The sequence below is a fragment of the Ochotona curzoniae genome, unplaced genomic scaffold (assembly GCF_017591425.1).
Source record: "Ochotona curzoniae isolate NIBS_2020 unplaced genomic scaffold, NIBS_Ocur_1.0 scaffold_4701, whole genome shotgun sequence".
NCBI lineage: Eukaryota > Metazoa > Chordata > Mammalia > Lagomorpha > Ochotonidae > Ochotona > Ochotona curzoniae.
The window spans coordinates 12,779,260-12,795,056 of NW_024467122.1; the positions used below are offsets into that span (position 1 = coordinate 12,779,260).

Consider the following 15,797-nt stretch of genomic DNA (forward strand, 5'->3'; position numbering starts at 1 on the left):
TATTGACAATAGGATGCTGGTCTTCTACCATTGCCTATATCTGTAATGTCATTATACACTGAAATAACAGACTGTCGGACTCGTGAGTGTTGCTGAAGAACTATACTACTCTAATAATATGGGGAGGGAAAATGGGGTCGGAGGAAAGGGAGGTGAGAAGGGAAATCCCTACAGCTGTAAAACCTATAAATATTTTTAAATGAAGTAATATCCATACCTTATGCCAGCTGTATGCCATAGCAATGAATTTCATTAATTTTTCCCATAATTATCTTTTTTTTTGACTTTACACTGAAGGATGCCACTCAGGATACTATAACAAGTCACCGTGTCTCCTTGGACTCCCCAGCTGTGAACGCGTATCACTCTTAGGGCCGTGGCTCGGCGTTTTTAAAATGCCACTCAGCTCAGATTCTTGAATATTTCCTTGACTGTTGTAATGAGTTTAGGAGTCTAGGGATGAAGACCAAAGCTACAGGTGGAATTCTCAACTTACCGTGCTAAAGGTACCTGAGATAACATGACTTATAACTGGTATTAGGATGGTATCTTCTGGATTTCTCCAACTCAAAGTTATTTTCTTTTCCTTGTTCTATTCTGTACATTTTGGAAGCAAGTTACTTAGCATAACTCTCATTAATGCAGAAAGGAAGTACGTTTTATCTCCCTGAAAGAATCTACATAGATTATTTATTAAGATTTTCATGAAAGATTTTTATCTTCTCCAGAATTTATGTTTTCAGACATTTACTTAGATCAGCATGAATTTGGGAGAGCCAGTGGTTAGCTTGCTGTTTAAGAAACTTATGTCCTGCTTCACAGCGCCTGGACTTGATGACCCTGCTGCTGGCGCGGCCGCTGGGGGTCAGCAGCAATGGCTCACACGACTTGGTTCCAGCCACCCACATGAAAGACCTGGATTGAGTTCCCAGCTGCTGGCTGTAGGCTTGGTCCAGTCCCAGCTGTTGCAGACGCTTAGGGAGTGAAGGAGCAGGTGGCATCCTGCTCCTCTTGCTCTCCCTCTTCCTCTCTCTCTTTGTCTCCCTCCCCTTTTGTCTCTCTGTCTTGCCTACAAAGACAGTTTCTTTCAGTTAAATGCTGTTTTTGAATCTATGTATATCATGGATTTTCAAAAAATTCTATGGAAAATATGATATGAAAAAATCTATTCGTGGATTTCCTTTTTTTAAACCTAAATAAACTCACCTTTTGAATGTGTAACATTTTATAAAGCAAATTTATTTTACTTGAAAGACTTACAGAGATAATGAGAGACAGAAATAATAGTCTTCCATCTACTGGTTCACTCCCCAAATGACCACAAAGGCAGATCTAGGCCAAAGCTGGGACCCAAGAGAATCTTCTGGATCTCCCACGTTGATGCTAGAGCCCAAAGATGGGGTCATTCTCTGCCTTTTTTCCCAGGCTATTTACAGGGTGCTAGATCTGAAGTGGAACAGCCAGGACTACAACCACTGGTGCCACAGGCAAAGAAATAGCCTGTTCTTCCACTGAGACGGTACCATGTCCACAGCATTTTGTTGAAGTGGATTCAGTAGAAACTACTTTAAATCTCGAATGTCCATCTTTTCCACACTACTGATATGCATACAATGTTTCCACAAGACAGGAAAGTGGCAGCAAGCCACCATGCCCAGTCAACCATACAACCACAAGGGCAAATAACCGATATTCTACAGTGTCCCGTGTCAAGTTACAACGTCCAGAGGCTGTGTTTTCTACTTACGGTATTTGCAATATACAATAGCTTTGCTGATACATAATTTCAGCATAAGTGAAGCTTAACCTAAAAAGAAAATTAGGAATAACTAACTGATGCTCCTTCACTTGGCATGTCTTAGTATTTACACTTCCAACTGGTGAACACAAAACATTTTCCATTTAGTTACATATTCTTTAATATGTTTCATTAGTAGTTTATTATTTTTAACGTAGAGGTTCTGTGCATAAACTTTCAGATCCAAATTATTTTGTTTTTTTACTGGGAACGTTTATTATAAGTGGTGATTTTTTAATCTAAAATTTGCAGTGTTTTTTGATGATTATAAGCAAGCAGTTAATTTTATATGCTGTTCTTATATCTTGTGATCTTGTTAACCTTGCTTTTTGCTTTCCAGACTTTATTTTTATATCATTTAAAATAAACATGGCATTCTTAAGTGAAGCAAAATTAATTCATTTTCTACATATATACCTTTGAACTCTATCCTGTATTAACTGAACTAGCTAGAAATTTTTACAAAATGGACCTCTTTTTTTCATTGCTTAGGAGTCTTTTCTCTCCCAAATAATCTTATACATCTTAAATTCAGAGTTATCATGATGTAGTTTCTCAAGTTTCCTCTTAACCAGTGTCATCATGCTTTATGATTCTCTAGCCTTTCATTTCAATAGAGTATATTTAAAGTTATTCACCTGTATAAAGCATAGAGTTGAGGTTTTTACAAAGCTCTAGCCAGGACCTGGCATAGCAGCCTTGTAGCTAAATACTCACCTTGCAACTACTTGCATCTCAAATGGATGCCAGTTCATGACCTTGCGCTCTGCTTCCCTTCCAGCTGCCTGCTTGTGACTCAGGAAGGTGGTACAGGGTGGCACAAAGCTTGAGACATGCACCAGTGCAGGAGACCTGGAAGCAGCGCCTGGCTCCTGACTTTGGATTGAGTAGCCCTGGCCATTGTGGCCGGTTAGGAACTGAACCAGCGGATGGATCTTTCTCTATACCTCTGCTTCTCTCTGTATATCTTTCTAATTATAAGTAGATAAATCTTTAAAAAAAAATCTCCAATCTGCTATAATCTTTATACCCTGGTTCATAAGCCCAACAATTAAGCCAATTTATTGGTCAAACTTCATAGCTTCGCAAATATTATCTAGAAAGGCTTTTGTCAAATCTTTTAGTTCAGCTGAAATCTAAGGGGTAGATAGGCTGTGACTAACAAGCTTTTCCCATTAATCATTTTCTCCTTGGAAGGAGCTGTTAACTTGGGTCCTGTGTTTTTTCTGAAACTTCATTTTTAGAGAAGAGAGACAGTACAGGGGAAGAAGGTGGAGGCAGAGAAATTGAATCTGGCCCCAGGGGTTCAGTGAATAGAAGAAAGCAAGGACAGGAAGCGGAAAATGCAGGGAGGAGATCAATCTTATGGCTGCTAGGGTTGCCGATTTTCCTCTGGCTGCTTTCATTTTATTTTTTAAATTCTAAGTCATTTTAATTGGAGTCTTATTAATTTTCCCAAGAAAAAGATCCTATCCTTTTTGAAGCTTCTAAGTACCAGTCAAAATAACCCACTCTGGTGGTTTCATCGATTGCCAGCCTTGAAAGCTGCATGGACACTTTATATCAAAGGCAGCCCAGGCTGGCCATTTAGAGGATGCGTTATCTCTAACCGTGTTTCACTGCATTGACACCTGGAAGTTTGAGCCTCCTAGAAATTATGCCCCGATTTGCTGGAGTGCTGGCAGGGGCTGATTCGGTGTTCCATGCCTCAACTTAAATACCTTTTCTGTTTTTTCTTGTTTTGTTTTTTATTTTGCAACACAAAGTTAGTAAAACAGAGTCTCAGGATCTGAATGTGGTGGAACAAAGTGTGCTGCTTTGAGCTGTCCGCTCGTCTTTAGTGGAAGATGCTCTTCCTGCCCATCTAATGTGACTGTGACAACTTAGAATGCCTTTCTGTGGATAGGCCAGTTTATATGTGCATAGCTCCTGCTGGACTTCTCCCAGATTTAAACTCAGAGACCTGCTGTAAGCCCCAAGTCTTCTGGAAGTAGTAAATGGGCAGTACCCCAAACAGGTAGACACAGGAACCCAGTGGCATAGAGTGTGATGGCCCCAGCCTCAGAGTCAGGAAGTGTGCAGTCTCATTCAAGCGTCTTGTTTTTGTGTCATGGAATTTCATTTCAAGGCTTTGTTCTGACATAAGGAAAACACACTGACTTTTTCCCCAGTCAACTCCCTCCTCAGTGTCCCTTTGCTGAAGAATGTTTTTATATTACCTTTGAATTTTCTGTCCACATTAACTCCTCACAGAAGATCACAACTTGCTAAATACACTCAAAATCTTCAAAGGAAATCATTGATATGCAAGTTTATAGTTTTCTTACAATATAGGTATATGCATTGAATTGGGTTTAAACAATGCAGATTTACGTATGGTTATCAATTATATTGAAAATCAAAGACTATGGAGTGATACCGATCATGCTTGATTATTGATTAAAGAGAGTCTTTATATTCCTACACTCCACACTATTTACTTGGAGGAAGAGGCAAGCAGTGGGAGTGGGGTCATCAATTATACTTACTGTAATGATGCCAAGACATAATGCGCCATAGATTTTTCCTTGGTCATCTAGCAATTGGTTGAAAGGTCATGTCCGGTTGGGCACCAGCCGCAGGGCATTTTCACAGCAGGGGCAGTGTCCCAGATGATTTACGCTGTGCAGTAACGATTCCGCTCTTAAGTCTGTGAAAGTAATTGTTGATGCAATTGAATTTAAGTCTAATTTCAGTTTTGATTATGGCATTTTTCTCTTTGTTTCCTTTGTGCCCATTGCCCTTTTTCTTTCATTTCAACTAAGCAGTTTATATGATTTCACTGGATCTTGGTCTCTAGATGTTCCACCCTCTCTCCCATATCAACCATGATTTCTTTTCCTGTCAAGTGAGACGAGGAGCACGGATTCCATGTGCATACCTATATTGTAAGCATTGCTTTCTGGGGAAACCCTTTGGCCTGGAGTTAAGAACACTGTCAGGCTAGAGGGCTTGTGAAGGTTTCATGAAACCTGCCCTTCCAGGGAGTATGCAGTCGAGAGCTTTGTAGTTAAGCTGAGATCACTCATTTGTAATTAATTGACTTATCTCTGTCAAAATTATTGTTACACTGTGCCTGGCAGAGTTCTGCCCCCAACCCAAAGTGCTCTCCATCAATGCTGAGTTATAAATACTGAGTAAGTAATGTTGGGGCACAAGAGGTTAGCTGGCCACATTGGATGTCCACACTCAACACTGGAGCACCGGGTTTGAGTCCAGGCTCTTCAACTTCTGATCAAGCTCCCTGCTACTGCATTTGGGCATATGGCGAATAACAGATAATGAAACAAGTGCTTGGGTCCCTGCCACGATGTGTAGACTAGGATAGAGTTCCTGGTTCTTGCCTTCAGCCTAGCCAGAATATAGCTATTGTGGGGATTCAGGGAGTGACTAATGAAATACAGTCTATCTTTCTCGCTCCCATTTCCTAACAAATTAATAAATCTTTTCCCAAAAAAGAAACAGAAATAAGTATAAGTGGCACTTATGCAGGCATACCAGAGACACAAGACAAAATAGTAATAGACTGTAAATACAGATGCAACAAAGGCACCCTAAGAACCCTCCCAATAACGTTTTCCCTGTAATTTTGAAAAATGTTTGAACACAAAATTGCAATAGCCCAAAGGGAGATGTTAATAGCAGATGAGATCATAAATTGAGAGGAAATAAAATAGTGGGTTGGAGATATCAGCGAGTAGAAAGAAAATCAATATTCTCATAGAAAAATAAAGTCACATTCTAAGTAGTAACAGTAGAAGCAGTGATCTGCTAATAATGTTGTGAAAAACAGGCTTGGCAATAGAAAAACACCCAAAGTCAACCAAAGAGGATTTGCAAAGATATAATGAATAATCCTGGAAATGGGAAAGGAAAGAAAACTTTAAAAATTTAAAGGCAGTATTTTAAAATCCTAAATTTGAGTAATCTGGAAGTAAAATCCAGGAAAAAAGGACATGGAACATGTGTTAAGGTTAAAATGAATGAGGATGACAGAAAAAGTCAGAACAACGGGAATGTATGTAAGTTGAATGTTTAGTATATTGCTAGGGGTCCTTGAAGTTATAAACCCCCTAAGGCATGCTTTATACAAAATTCTTATCATTACTAAGATGTTAGTAAGATAGTTGAAAATATGATAAACATTTAAAAAGAAAACCATTTTTGAAAGATTTATTTATTTGAGAGACAGAGAGGAGAGACAGGGAGAAAGATCTTCCATCCACAGGTTCATTCCTCAGCAGACAGAGCACTGTTGGTCTGAAGGCAGGTGCCAGGAACCAGGATCCAGGAGCTGCTTCTTGGGCTTCCATGTGAGTGCAGGGTCCCAAAAGTTTGGGTCATCCTCAAGTACTTTCCCAGGCGTGTTAGTACAGACAGAGCTGGATGGGAATTAGAATACCACAAACTCCACCAGTGCCCATAAGGAATGCTGGCATCACAGACTGAAACTTAACCCACAGTGCCACAGTACCAACCCTAAAAATCAATTCTGTACATATTCAATCCCCAACATGTTCAGGACGTTGATTCCAAAGCTGCTGTGGATCTCAACATCTATGGGAGATCAGATCTGAGACATAAAATGTCATGGTATATGTATTTCATCTGCACATTTCCTCCCATATACTTTAAATCATCTCTGCCTTACTTCTAATGTGTATCACAATTCCGATGCTATAGAGCACAGCATTTAGGGAATAAGACAAACAAATCTGTACTTGTTTAGTGGAGATGCAAGGTTGTTTTTTGGAAAACTGTTGATCTACAGTTGGTTAAATGTGCAGATTTCTAATCCACAGATACAGATGGCTGCCTCCAAAATGTTACATAATGTAGTTTAAATATAAATATAATTTAAGTATAGGTATAATTTATGTTTCATTTAATTATATCATTGCCCATACCAACAGACGTTTACATGTATCAAGAGCTAAGTCTTACAGAAGTGTGCTGATGTTTTATGGAAAAAATTTAAGCATTTCATGGAAGGATATATAAATCGAAGTAAACAACATTTTCTGAGAGCAAACTTTTTTTTTATAGATTACATTGCATTATGTGACACAGTTTTATAAGCATGGGATTCCCCCCACCCCTCCCCAAAACCTTCCCCCATGGTGGATTCCTCCACCTTGTTGCATTACCACAGTTCAGATTCAGTTGAGAATTTACCAAGCATTAAGTCCAGCGTCCAGATTGTCCAGATAAGTTCAACGGTTTCTTGGGGAGACCATCTCTGGTCTGAAGGTAGAGCCGGCAGAATATCATCCCAATCAATTAAAAGCCCGACATTACATCAGTAACAATTTATAACGTTATGGAATTGACATAGTATTGAGTAACCAATATGTTAAAAAAAAAAGAATGCAAGTTCTGAACCACATCCTGTGACTTCTTCACATTGACATTTTAATTATTAGTTTATACACAACCATGTTCTATGCACCTTAAAATGGCTATAGATTGCTATTCAGCTGTCTTGTGTCTGTTTTAATTTTAGTATTCAGCAGTTTATAGCATTGAAGCATGATTTTGCTGAACCTGGCTGTTTTTCGGGTAGTCTAACTCTATAACTCTAACAAGACATATGTCAACAGTTTAGGTGAACAGTTTTAGGAGGGGTGTGCAGAGAAATCTTCAATACCTTAGTGAGGAGTAACAAATCTTTGTGTCCCACCTAGTGAGGTATAAGTGCATCCATGCTGACCATTTCCTGTCTGATTCTAAGCTTTCCTTGCTGTTCTCTATCTATTCTAGATTGTTCATTTGTTTGTTTTGAGGGGTTTCTGGAGCGATCCTGATGGTCATTGTGAGAGAGGGTGGGGACCCAAAGTCGGAACCAGGCAAGGACCAGATAAAGCTCCCCTCCCTAATTCCGAAGGAAGTTTACTGTTCTTCTGTTTCTGCAGATCGCTCAGGGCTCCTGGTTGTTGTTTCTATGACTTTGGATCCTGCAAGGCAGGATCTGGATTTCTTCCATTCATGTGGTAGATCCAGATGGGGGTGGGTGACCTCAAAGTTCTTGGCCTCTGAAGGCACTCCAATTCCCCGTGGTCTCCTTGGCAGTTGGATGTAGTCCTTGGTGCTCGTACTGATAGTCCTTGGTGAGGATCTGGGAGTCTTCAGGGTTGGGATACAGCCTCCTCCTGTCTACCTGCTCCCCTCTGCCCCCGCCCCCCACTCCATGCATATGACCTCCTGTTAAGAGAAGATCTCAGGATCGCTCTTGATCCCCCCCTCATATGCCTTTGTAGTTTTATTATTGTCTAATGCTGACTTGAGTCTGTTATCTATGAGTTACCAGTTATGATCCTGATAGGTTATACTTCATGTCTTCCTCAGAGAGCAAACATTTTGATTTCTCTATTTTCAGTTAACCACACTGACATATATTCCAGTGTCATTATAACATATTTAGTAAAATCCACGTGTGTGCTATTTAGATGTGGGCCATCAAGGTCATCTCTTCTGGGATTAACTTGAAATCAGCAAATCTGATACCATTTTTACACATGCAAGTACATGTCACATAATTTGAACCTGGCTAGTCAGCTTGGGGTTGCTCATTGCATACTGAGTGGGCTCCTTTGAGTGTGTGCCCCCCCCCCCCCCCACCCCCCCCCCCCGCGGGGGGCGTCATGTTGTAGCCATTCCACTTCTTATCCAGCCAGGGCCAGAGCAGGTGGAGAGGGAAAGCAAATATGGCACAGTTGAAGTTCTTGGGCCCCTGTACCCATGTGGGTGACCTGGAGGAAGCTTCCAGATCCTGGGCATTGGCTTTGATTGGCCTAGCTCCAGACACTGTGGACATTTGAGGAGTGAGCTGGAATACGGAAGATCTCTCTCTATGTCTCTCCTTTTGTCTCTAAATGTATTGCAAATAAAAATAAACTAAATTTTAAAAAATCAGTGAAACGACAGGTTATGTGTTCTACTGATTAAGATCTAATCACAGGTTCTTTCCACACTCAGTAGGAGGGACTTACTCAAGTTTGTTAACTAATTGAGTAGAGGGAAGGGTGACTGTAGGTTATGTCAGTTACAGTGGATGATAGGTTGTAGTAATTGATAGCTTGTAGCAATCAATATTCACAAACAGACCTATGTATATATGGACACATGACTGCAAGAAAGACAGCATTACAGATGACTGGCAGGGGCAATAAGTCATGTTGAAACAACAAATCATGAAATTTCAAACACTTGATTTGGAGGAGAATCAATTACGTGTAAGGGCAATTGGGTTTTTCAAAACAAAACAAAATGAAACATATATGATAACTTGGTGATCCTAGTTAAGGGAAAAATTCTCCAGGATGACACAGCGATACCAGCAATAAATTAACTGATTATTTCATCTTCTTTAAAACGAAGGGCTTATTTTCATAAGTGAATGGCATATAGAAAAAAGAGACCTATCTGCCCAGGCATATTGGAAGGCTAAGACAGAGGAGAAGCATTTGCAATGCTAAACATTGCTTGCTAATGACGAGCCTTGGCTGTTGGGGAGGGCGATACTGACCTTTGATTACTGTTAGAAGAGCCAGGAGAGCTGTACTGGTTAAGGGAAAGAAGAATAGTTATAGAAGATGAGGACCTGTAGGGAAATAAGAAGCTGTCTTTGAAGGTGGTTCAGAAAATCACTTTGTTGCCTGAGATAAAACAAACAAATGAGGCTGCCCAAAGCATGAAGTAAATGAAATGGTTTCTGAAGTGATCTCTGGAACAAAGCTAGATTATGGAAGCTGTGGCTAGAACCTGGAGGAGTCGTGAAATACATCTATTCACTTCCAATATCATCACTAGGATGTGATGGGAAATTCACGTGGAACCACTACTAGAATTTACACATCAAAAATACATTGGGAGGGGCCTGGTGCAGTGGCCTAGTGGCTAAAGTCCTTGCCTTGCATGCACCGAAATCCCATGTGGACACCGATTCTAATCCCGGCAGCCCCTCTTCCCATCAGGCTTTCTGCTTGTGGCCTGGGAAAGCAGCCAAGGATAGCCCAAAGCCTTGGGACCCTGCACTTGTGTGGGAGACCTGGAAGAGTCTCTAGGCTCCTGGCTTTGGATTGGCTCAGCTCTGGCCATTGCAGCCACTTGGGGAGTGAATTGGTGAATGAAAGATCTTCCTCTCTGTCACTCCTGCTCTCTATATATCTGCCTTTCCAATAAAAATAAAAAATAAATCTAAAAAAGATATATTGGGAATTCTATAAATGCTTCTTCTTTTCTTAATGTTCTATGAACACTGATATTTCTGGAAAACAAGATTACCCTTTTAAATCATAAGATAATATTTATTGGGCAGTTTTGAAGTCCAAACCTCGAATATTAACACTTTAGATTTGCCTGCAATATAGTTTCCACTGATTTTTGTTGGTGAAGTGTGTCTTTTCTAGACAACAAATAAATGAGTTTTGTTTTTTAATCCAGTCTGCTACTCTATGACATTTGATTGAACTTAAGCCATTTACATTTAGAGTTAATATGTATGGGTGGTACTTTGGTCCTGTCATTTTAGGAATGGATTGTTCATTGGTTTAATCTTCTGTTGTCATTTTACTGGGATGTTCTTCCCGTTTGCCTTTGGTTTAGGTAGGTGCTATTCCTCTTCTCTGTCAAGAGAACATCTTGAAGTATCATTTGTAGGGCGGGTTTGGAAGAGGCAAATTCTTTTAACTTTTCTTTACTGTGGAAGAATTTTATTTCATTTTCAAAGACAAAAGAAAGCATTGCTGGATATGTTATCCTAGGCTGACAATTTTTGTTTTTTATACTCTGGAATATGTCACTCCATTCTCTTCTTGCCTGTATAGTTTCCTGTGAGAGATCTCCTGTGAGTTTAATTGACATTCCTTTATATGTCAGTTATGGCTCTTCCTCTTAGGGATGTATAGTAGCTGTGTAATGGAGACTGTCATATCTAGTGACATGTTATTTAACTTCATGGCATTGTAAATTTCTATTTTTCTTTCTATTGTTGCTTTTGTATCAGGACTTTTCATTTAAGGGGATGTACAGTAGCTGTGAAATGGAGACTAACATGCAGATGTGAGAATACAATGCATCTACTTCCAGACAAAGATGGACTTACAATGAAACTGTTTACTATATCTTGACAATAGGATTCTGGACTCTCTGCCATTGTCCATGCCACAATGATGGACATACGACTTGTATAAAGAACTATAGTAATGATATAGATAAACTAGGCAGGGAGGGAATTGAGGAGGGGATACGGGAAATACCAGGAGCCTATTGAACTGTATCATAAAATGATAATAATCATAGTAAAATGTAAAAAAAACAATTAAAAAGACATAATCACAAGAAAAGATTTGTCTGTAAGTCTGTTACTTTGTGAGCATAACCCAAATAATATTATCCAGCAGCTAGTTAGCATTTTTAGATAGAAAAAAAAATCTCTATCACCTTTATTTTTCAACAGCAATTTATAATCTACTGATTCACTAAGGTGATATTTTTACAAATAGGAAGTTTAGCAAAATGAATAGCAAGTTAGTTAAATGAACAATATTCTTTGGTTTTTAGAAAGTAATTATATGCACTGTGAGTACAGAATAATTTTCTTTAATAAGTATGTAAATATAGTCAATACAGATTTTTTTTAAAAAAATATAACAGGAAAAGTGTGTACTTACTCCTGCGATGCTTCTAAACCAGAGAACCCATTACACTGTCTTTCCTCTGTAAGTCAAGATTTATTTCCTGGAAAATCCTCCTCCTTCAAGGCTTGCTCTAGGAGCTGTCATTTTCTTGCACAAATCTGTCTTAGTTGAAGATCGTATGTTCAAAGAGAAGCAGTCACTACACCCTAGCTAATCCCAGTGTCCATTATCATAGGCTTTCTATGACACTGAACTATCTGGAATCAGCCCTTTCAGGAGCTCTCAAAATGTGAAATTGAATTCCTAGAGAGCCAATGGTAGGTCCTTCTCTCCCTGCATGAATTACCAGGTATGGAACACTATTTGTAAAAGAAATGAGTGAATGAATTCATTCCAGTATAATGTCTCAAAAAGCCTCTTATAATTCTTTACACTTCCAACCTGGGGCAAATGCAACTGCTGAGGATGGGCTGCTGTCTAATAATACCAGTAAAATAAGAATTTGAGACACAAAAGATGTGTTTCAGCTTGAGAATTCCCCTGAATGTACAGAGGCACCATCTTTAAGCCATCCTGCATCCTGTTCTTGATCACCAAGAATGTTTTGCATGCTTGCATCCTTGCACCTGACGCTGTGGTCTGGCTGCCGTAGCTGCCTTCCCTGCAAGACATCACTTCTAGATAAGGTGGAACCACCATCAGGGCACTCAGAGCCTGGGAAGGCTGCTGGCACTGGGATGCGATGCAGACCTCAGAGTTAGGGAAAGGAGTATGCTGTGCAGCTGTAGGAGTTCCACTGATCCTAAGGTAGAGTGGGAAACAAAGAGTTGACCAAAACAAAACAATGTGCATGTCTGCTCTTGATTCATTGATTTTCTTACTCAGGAATTTATAATGGTAGTAACTGCAAGCATTATTCCATTCTGTGGATATTCCTTTCAGGCTATCTTAAGCAGGCCTGTGTATTATGTGTATTTTTCCTTTTTTGTCTGTTTCTATATTACAGTTACATCTAAAAATTTAGCAGGTTTTTTTTAAAATAAATCTCACAAAGTTCAGCAACCTGTCCAAGGAAAATTGTGTATTCATATTATTTAATATGAATAATTGTGCATTCATAATATTTAAACCATTTTGGGGTTCTTTTCTTGCTCCAAGTACTTGCTTCTATACTGAAATATTTGCTAATTCAATGGAAATCTTAAATGTGTCTTGAAAAATGGTCTAAAAATTGGTGTTTATATTAGCAATACTGAGAGTTGCCACAATAGAAATGAGCAGTATACCAAACTATGTCTAACATTTGCAATTGCAGCTTTCATGTGTGTTCAGGTTAACCTCCTTTTCGGTCTTATCAAAAATTTGTGAGTCTGATGATGTTTTCATTCAGCAGATACTAATTGATTGCTATCATTAACCAATGCTATGAATAAGAGAAATACATTCTATAACCCAACCTGGATTATTTGCTTGAAGACAGATATTGTTTTTATCAATAGTAGAAATGAATTCATGAAAATTATTGAGAAGGGGTCAGAGAAGAATTCCCCTAAAACTGAGTGATGTCTAAGTTGAAATTCAGAGAAATGATAATGGGAGCTACTTAGATGCAAATAGAAGGGAAAGAGAAGCATTGTAATTAGAAGGGACAAGATACAGCGGCCGAGGAGCAAGGGCTCAGACAAAGCTGAGAACCTGGGTAAACCAGATGCCAATAGTGTTGAGTTTACGGGATAGGGAGTGTTTAATGTAGAATGGGATTACTATACTGAGAGTGTCACAACTATTAGGAAGCAAGACATTGGTGAAGAATACAAAATGGTTTCTATTTTAGAAAGTTGCTTCAGGTGAGCAGGCATTAGACCTAACCGTTCAGTTCCTGATTCAGAAAAGTCAGAAGGGCAGTAAAAGAAGAGACACAATCTTGGCAGGCGGCTGTCTGGAAAAGCAGTGAGTCAAGACGAACTTAAAATGAAATGTGTGCCTTATTAAGCATGCGCCTCCCCCTTTGAGCCCCAGGGAACAGTGTGACATTTTTCATAACCTCTGCATCACCTCCAGTGACTTGGTGACTTGGCTTAGCTCTAGTAGGAGGGAGAAGAACGTGATGAACTGATTTCTTCTCTTTATTTCTGGGCTGCTCTGGCCTGTATGCTGGAGTCATTACAGTATAAGGCAATTATAAAAATATGAAATAAAGCAACAGAATTGAAATTCATGGGCATAGCAAAATAAAAATATAAATGTTTGTACAAATTTATGTATGATAGGACAGCTCTGTTATAACCAAAAAATCAGAAAATGAACCTACATTTATTTTTGAAAGTTGAGTTTTCCTGATACCCATTATTTTCTTTTTTAAGATTTAATTATTTTTTAATGGAAACACAGATTTACAGAGAGAAGGAAAGACGAAGAAAGATCTTCCTTCTGCTGTTTCAGTCTCCAGATGACTGCAACAGCCAGAACTAAACTGATCTGAAGCCAGGAGCCAGGAGCTTCTTTCAGGTCTCCAATGTGGGTGCAGCAGCCCAAGGCCTTGGGCCATCCTCCATTGCTTTTCCAGGCTATAAGCAAGGAGCTGGATGGGAAGCGGAGCAGCTGGGGCACACATTAACGCACTTGTTGGATGCTGGTGCTTGTAGGGGGAGGATTGGTCAGTTGAGCTACTTTTTTTTTTCATAAATCAATGTACATAAGGACTCAATGATATCTCCTGAATTTATAGCCTGTTGTAGACTAGATATTCACAGCTGTCTCCTCTGTCAATTAAAATGGCTTTTGTGTGCTTTGCAAGTAAAATGCCTTACACAGTCATGGATGCTATAAAAATTCAGTTTAGGAGCACCAGCATTTTGATTTCATCCTGGTTTGATGTTATTGTTAGTAGTACATTTGTATACAAGCCATTCACTTCACAAAATAAATTATAAATTATTTCACAGAACTATTCATAGCTCACGAAAGTGGCCTTCATTTTGATAACATTTTATTGCAGGTGATTACGTTGTCATGACCATATATTTTGAATTAAGTAGAAGAATGGGCTACTTCACGATTCAAACATACATTCCCTGTATACTGACTGTGGTTTTATCCTGGGTGTCATTTTGGATTAAAAAAGATGCTACACCAGCAAGGACAGCATTAGGTAAGTTATAAAAAAATCCTCTTTGAAAATTGTGTGTAATTGTCACACAGGCGTATGCTTAGGGTACATTTAACCAGAAACTTTGCAAAGATGTTGATCTAATTTTAGGGCTGCTTGGACCACACTAGAAATATCCAAGTTTTTTCTGACAATGGAATTCCATGGGTGCTGCTGAAATTAAAATGGAGTTAGAGATTCAGAGTCAATAACATGTATTTCTTGAATCTAAGCTTTCGAGCTGGTGTTACAAAAATATCGCTACATCCAGAAACCCGCCAACCCCAGAATACGGCAAGGAAACAGAAATTGTCACACATCTTTTGGGATGGAAGACCCGTTATTGGCAGTTTTGAGGCCCCAGCATTGTGGAACAGGGATTTAAGACATAGCTTGTTATACTGGCATCCGGTGTTGGAGTGCTGGTTCAAGTCACAGTTGCTGTGTTTCTGAACTAAATTCTTGCTAATGCACCTGGGAAAACACTATATACTGGACCAAATAACTGGGCCCTCCCACCTATGTGGAAAACCTCCATGGAATCCTGGATTCTGATTGTCCTACCAGAGACTCCTAGCTTTCTGATATGGCCATTTGAAGAGCGAACCAATAGATGAAAGATCTCTTCCTCTGTGTGTCTGTTCCCAGTCCTTTATCACCCTGCCTTTCAAATAAATAAAGTGTAAGCTTAAAAAATACTAATGAGATTGTGTCTCAGTGAAAAAAAAAATTCTGATTTGTTGTGGTGACCTTGGCAGCAAACCAGAATCATTATGTTTTCAAATTTTAATTATACATATTTGTAGGTTAGAGTGTTATAATGCAAAATATGTACATAAGCACAGCATGTGCTGGTAACATCAGAGCAGTTATTTACAACTCCCTAAATGTTCCATAAGCTTTTTGATGAACAAATAATAATTGTTTATGGGGTACACTGTGATATTTCAGTAATTGAATATAATGTGTACAGATCCAATTATCTTTGCTTTGTATTTGGAGCTTCCTCTTTTGTAGAAATTAATAAAACATAGCAGCAACCTGTGATCTATGGCCATGCTACACTACTGTTGCACTCGGTAACATTTTTTACTCTGTGTCCTGGTACCCAGCATCTTAACTCGCTCTGTCTCTCTTCCTCTTCCTTCACACTCTAGTTGTCACCCTCCACACT

At 39.2% G+C, this 15,797-nt stretch overlaps 1 protein-coding gene across 1 annotated transcript in view; it reads left to right on the forward strand.

The window, feature by feature from the left end:
• The window catches only part of GABRG3 (gamma-aminobutyric acid type A receptor subunit gamma3), a 503,489-nt gene that overhangs the window by 479,711 nt on the left and 7,981 nt on the right, over window positions 1-15,797 (forward strand). Inside the window, exon 7 of the mRNA XM_040969452.1 lies at window positions 14,474-14,626. Coding sequence (XP_040825386.1) covers window positions 14,474-14,626 — 153 coding nt within the window. The remainder of the gene's footprint in view (window positions 1-14,473; window positions 14,627-15,797) is intronic.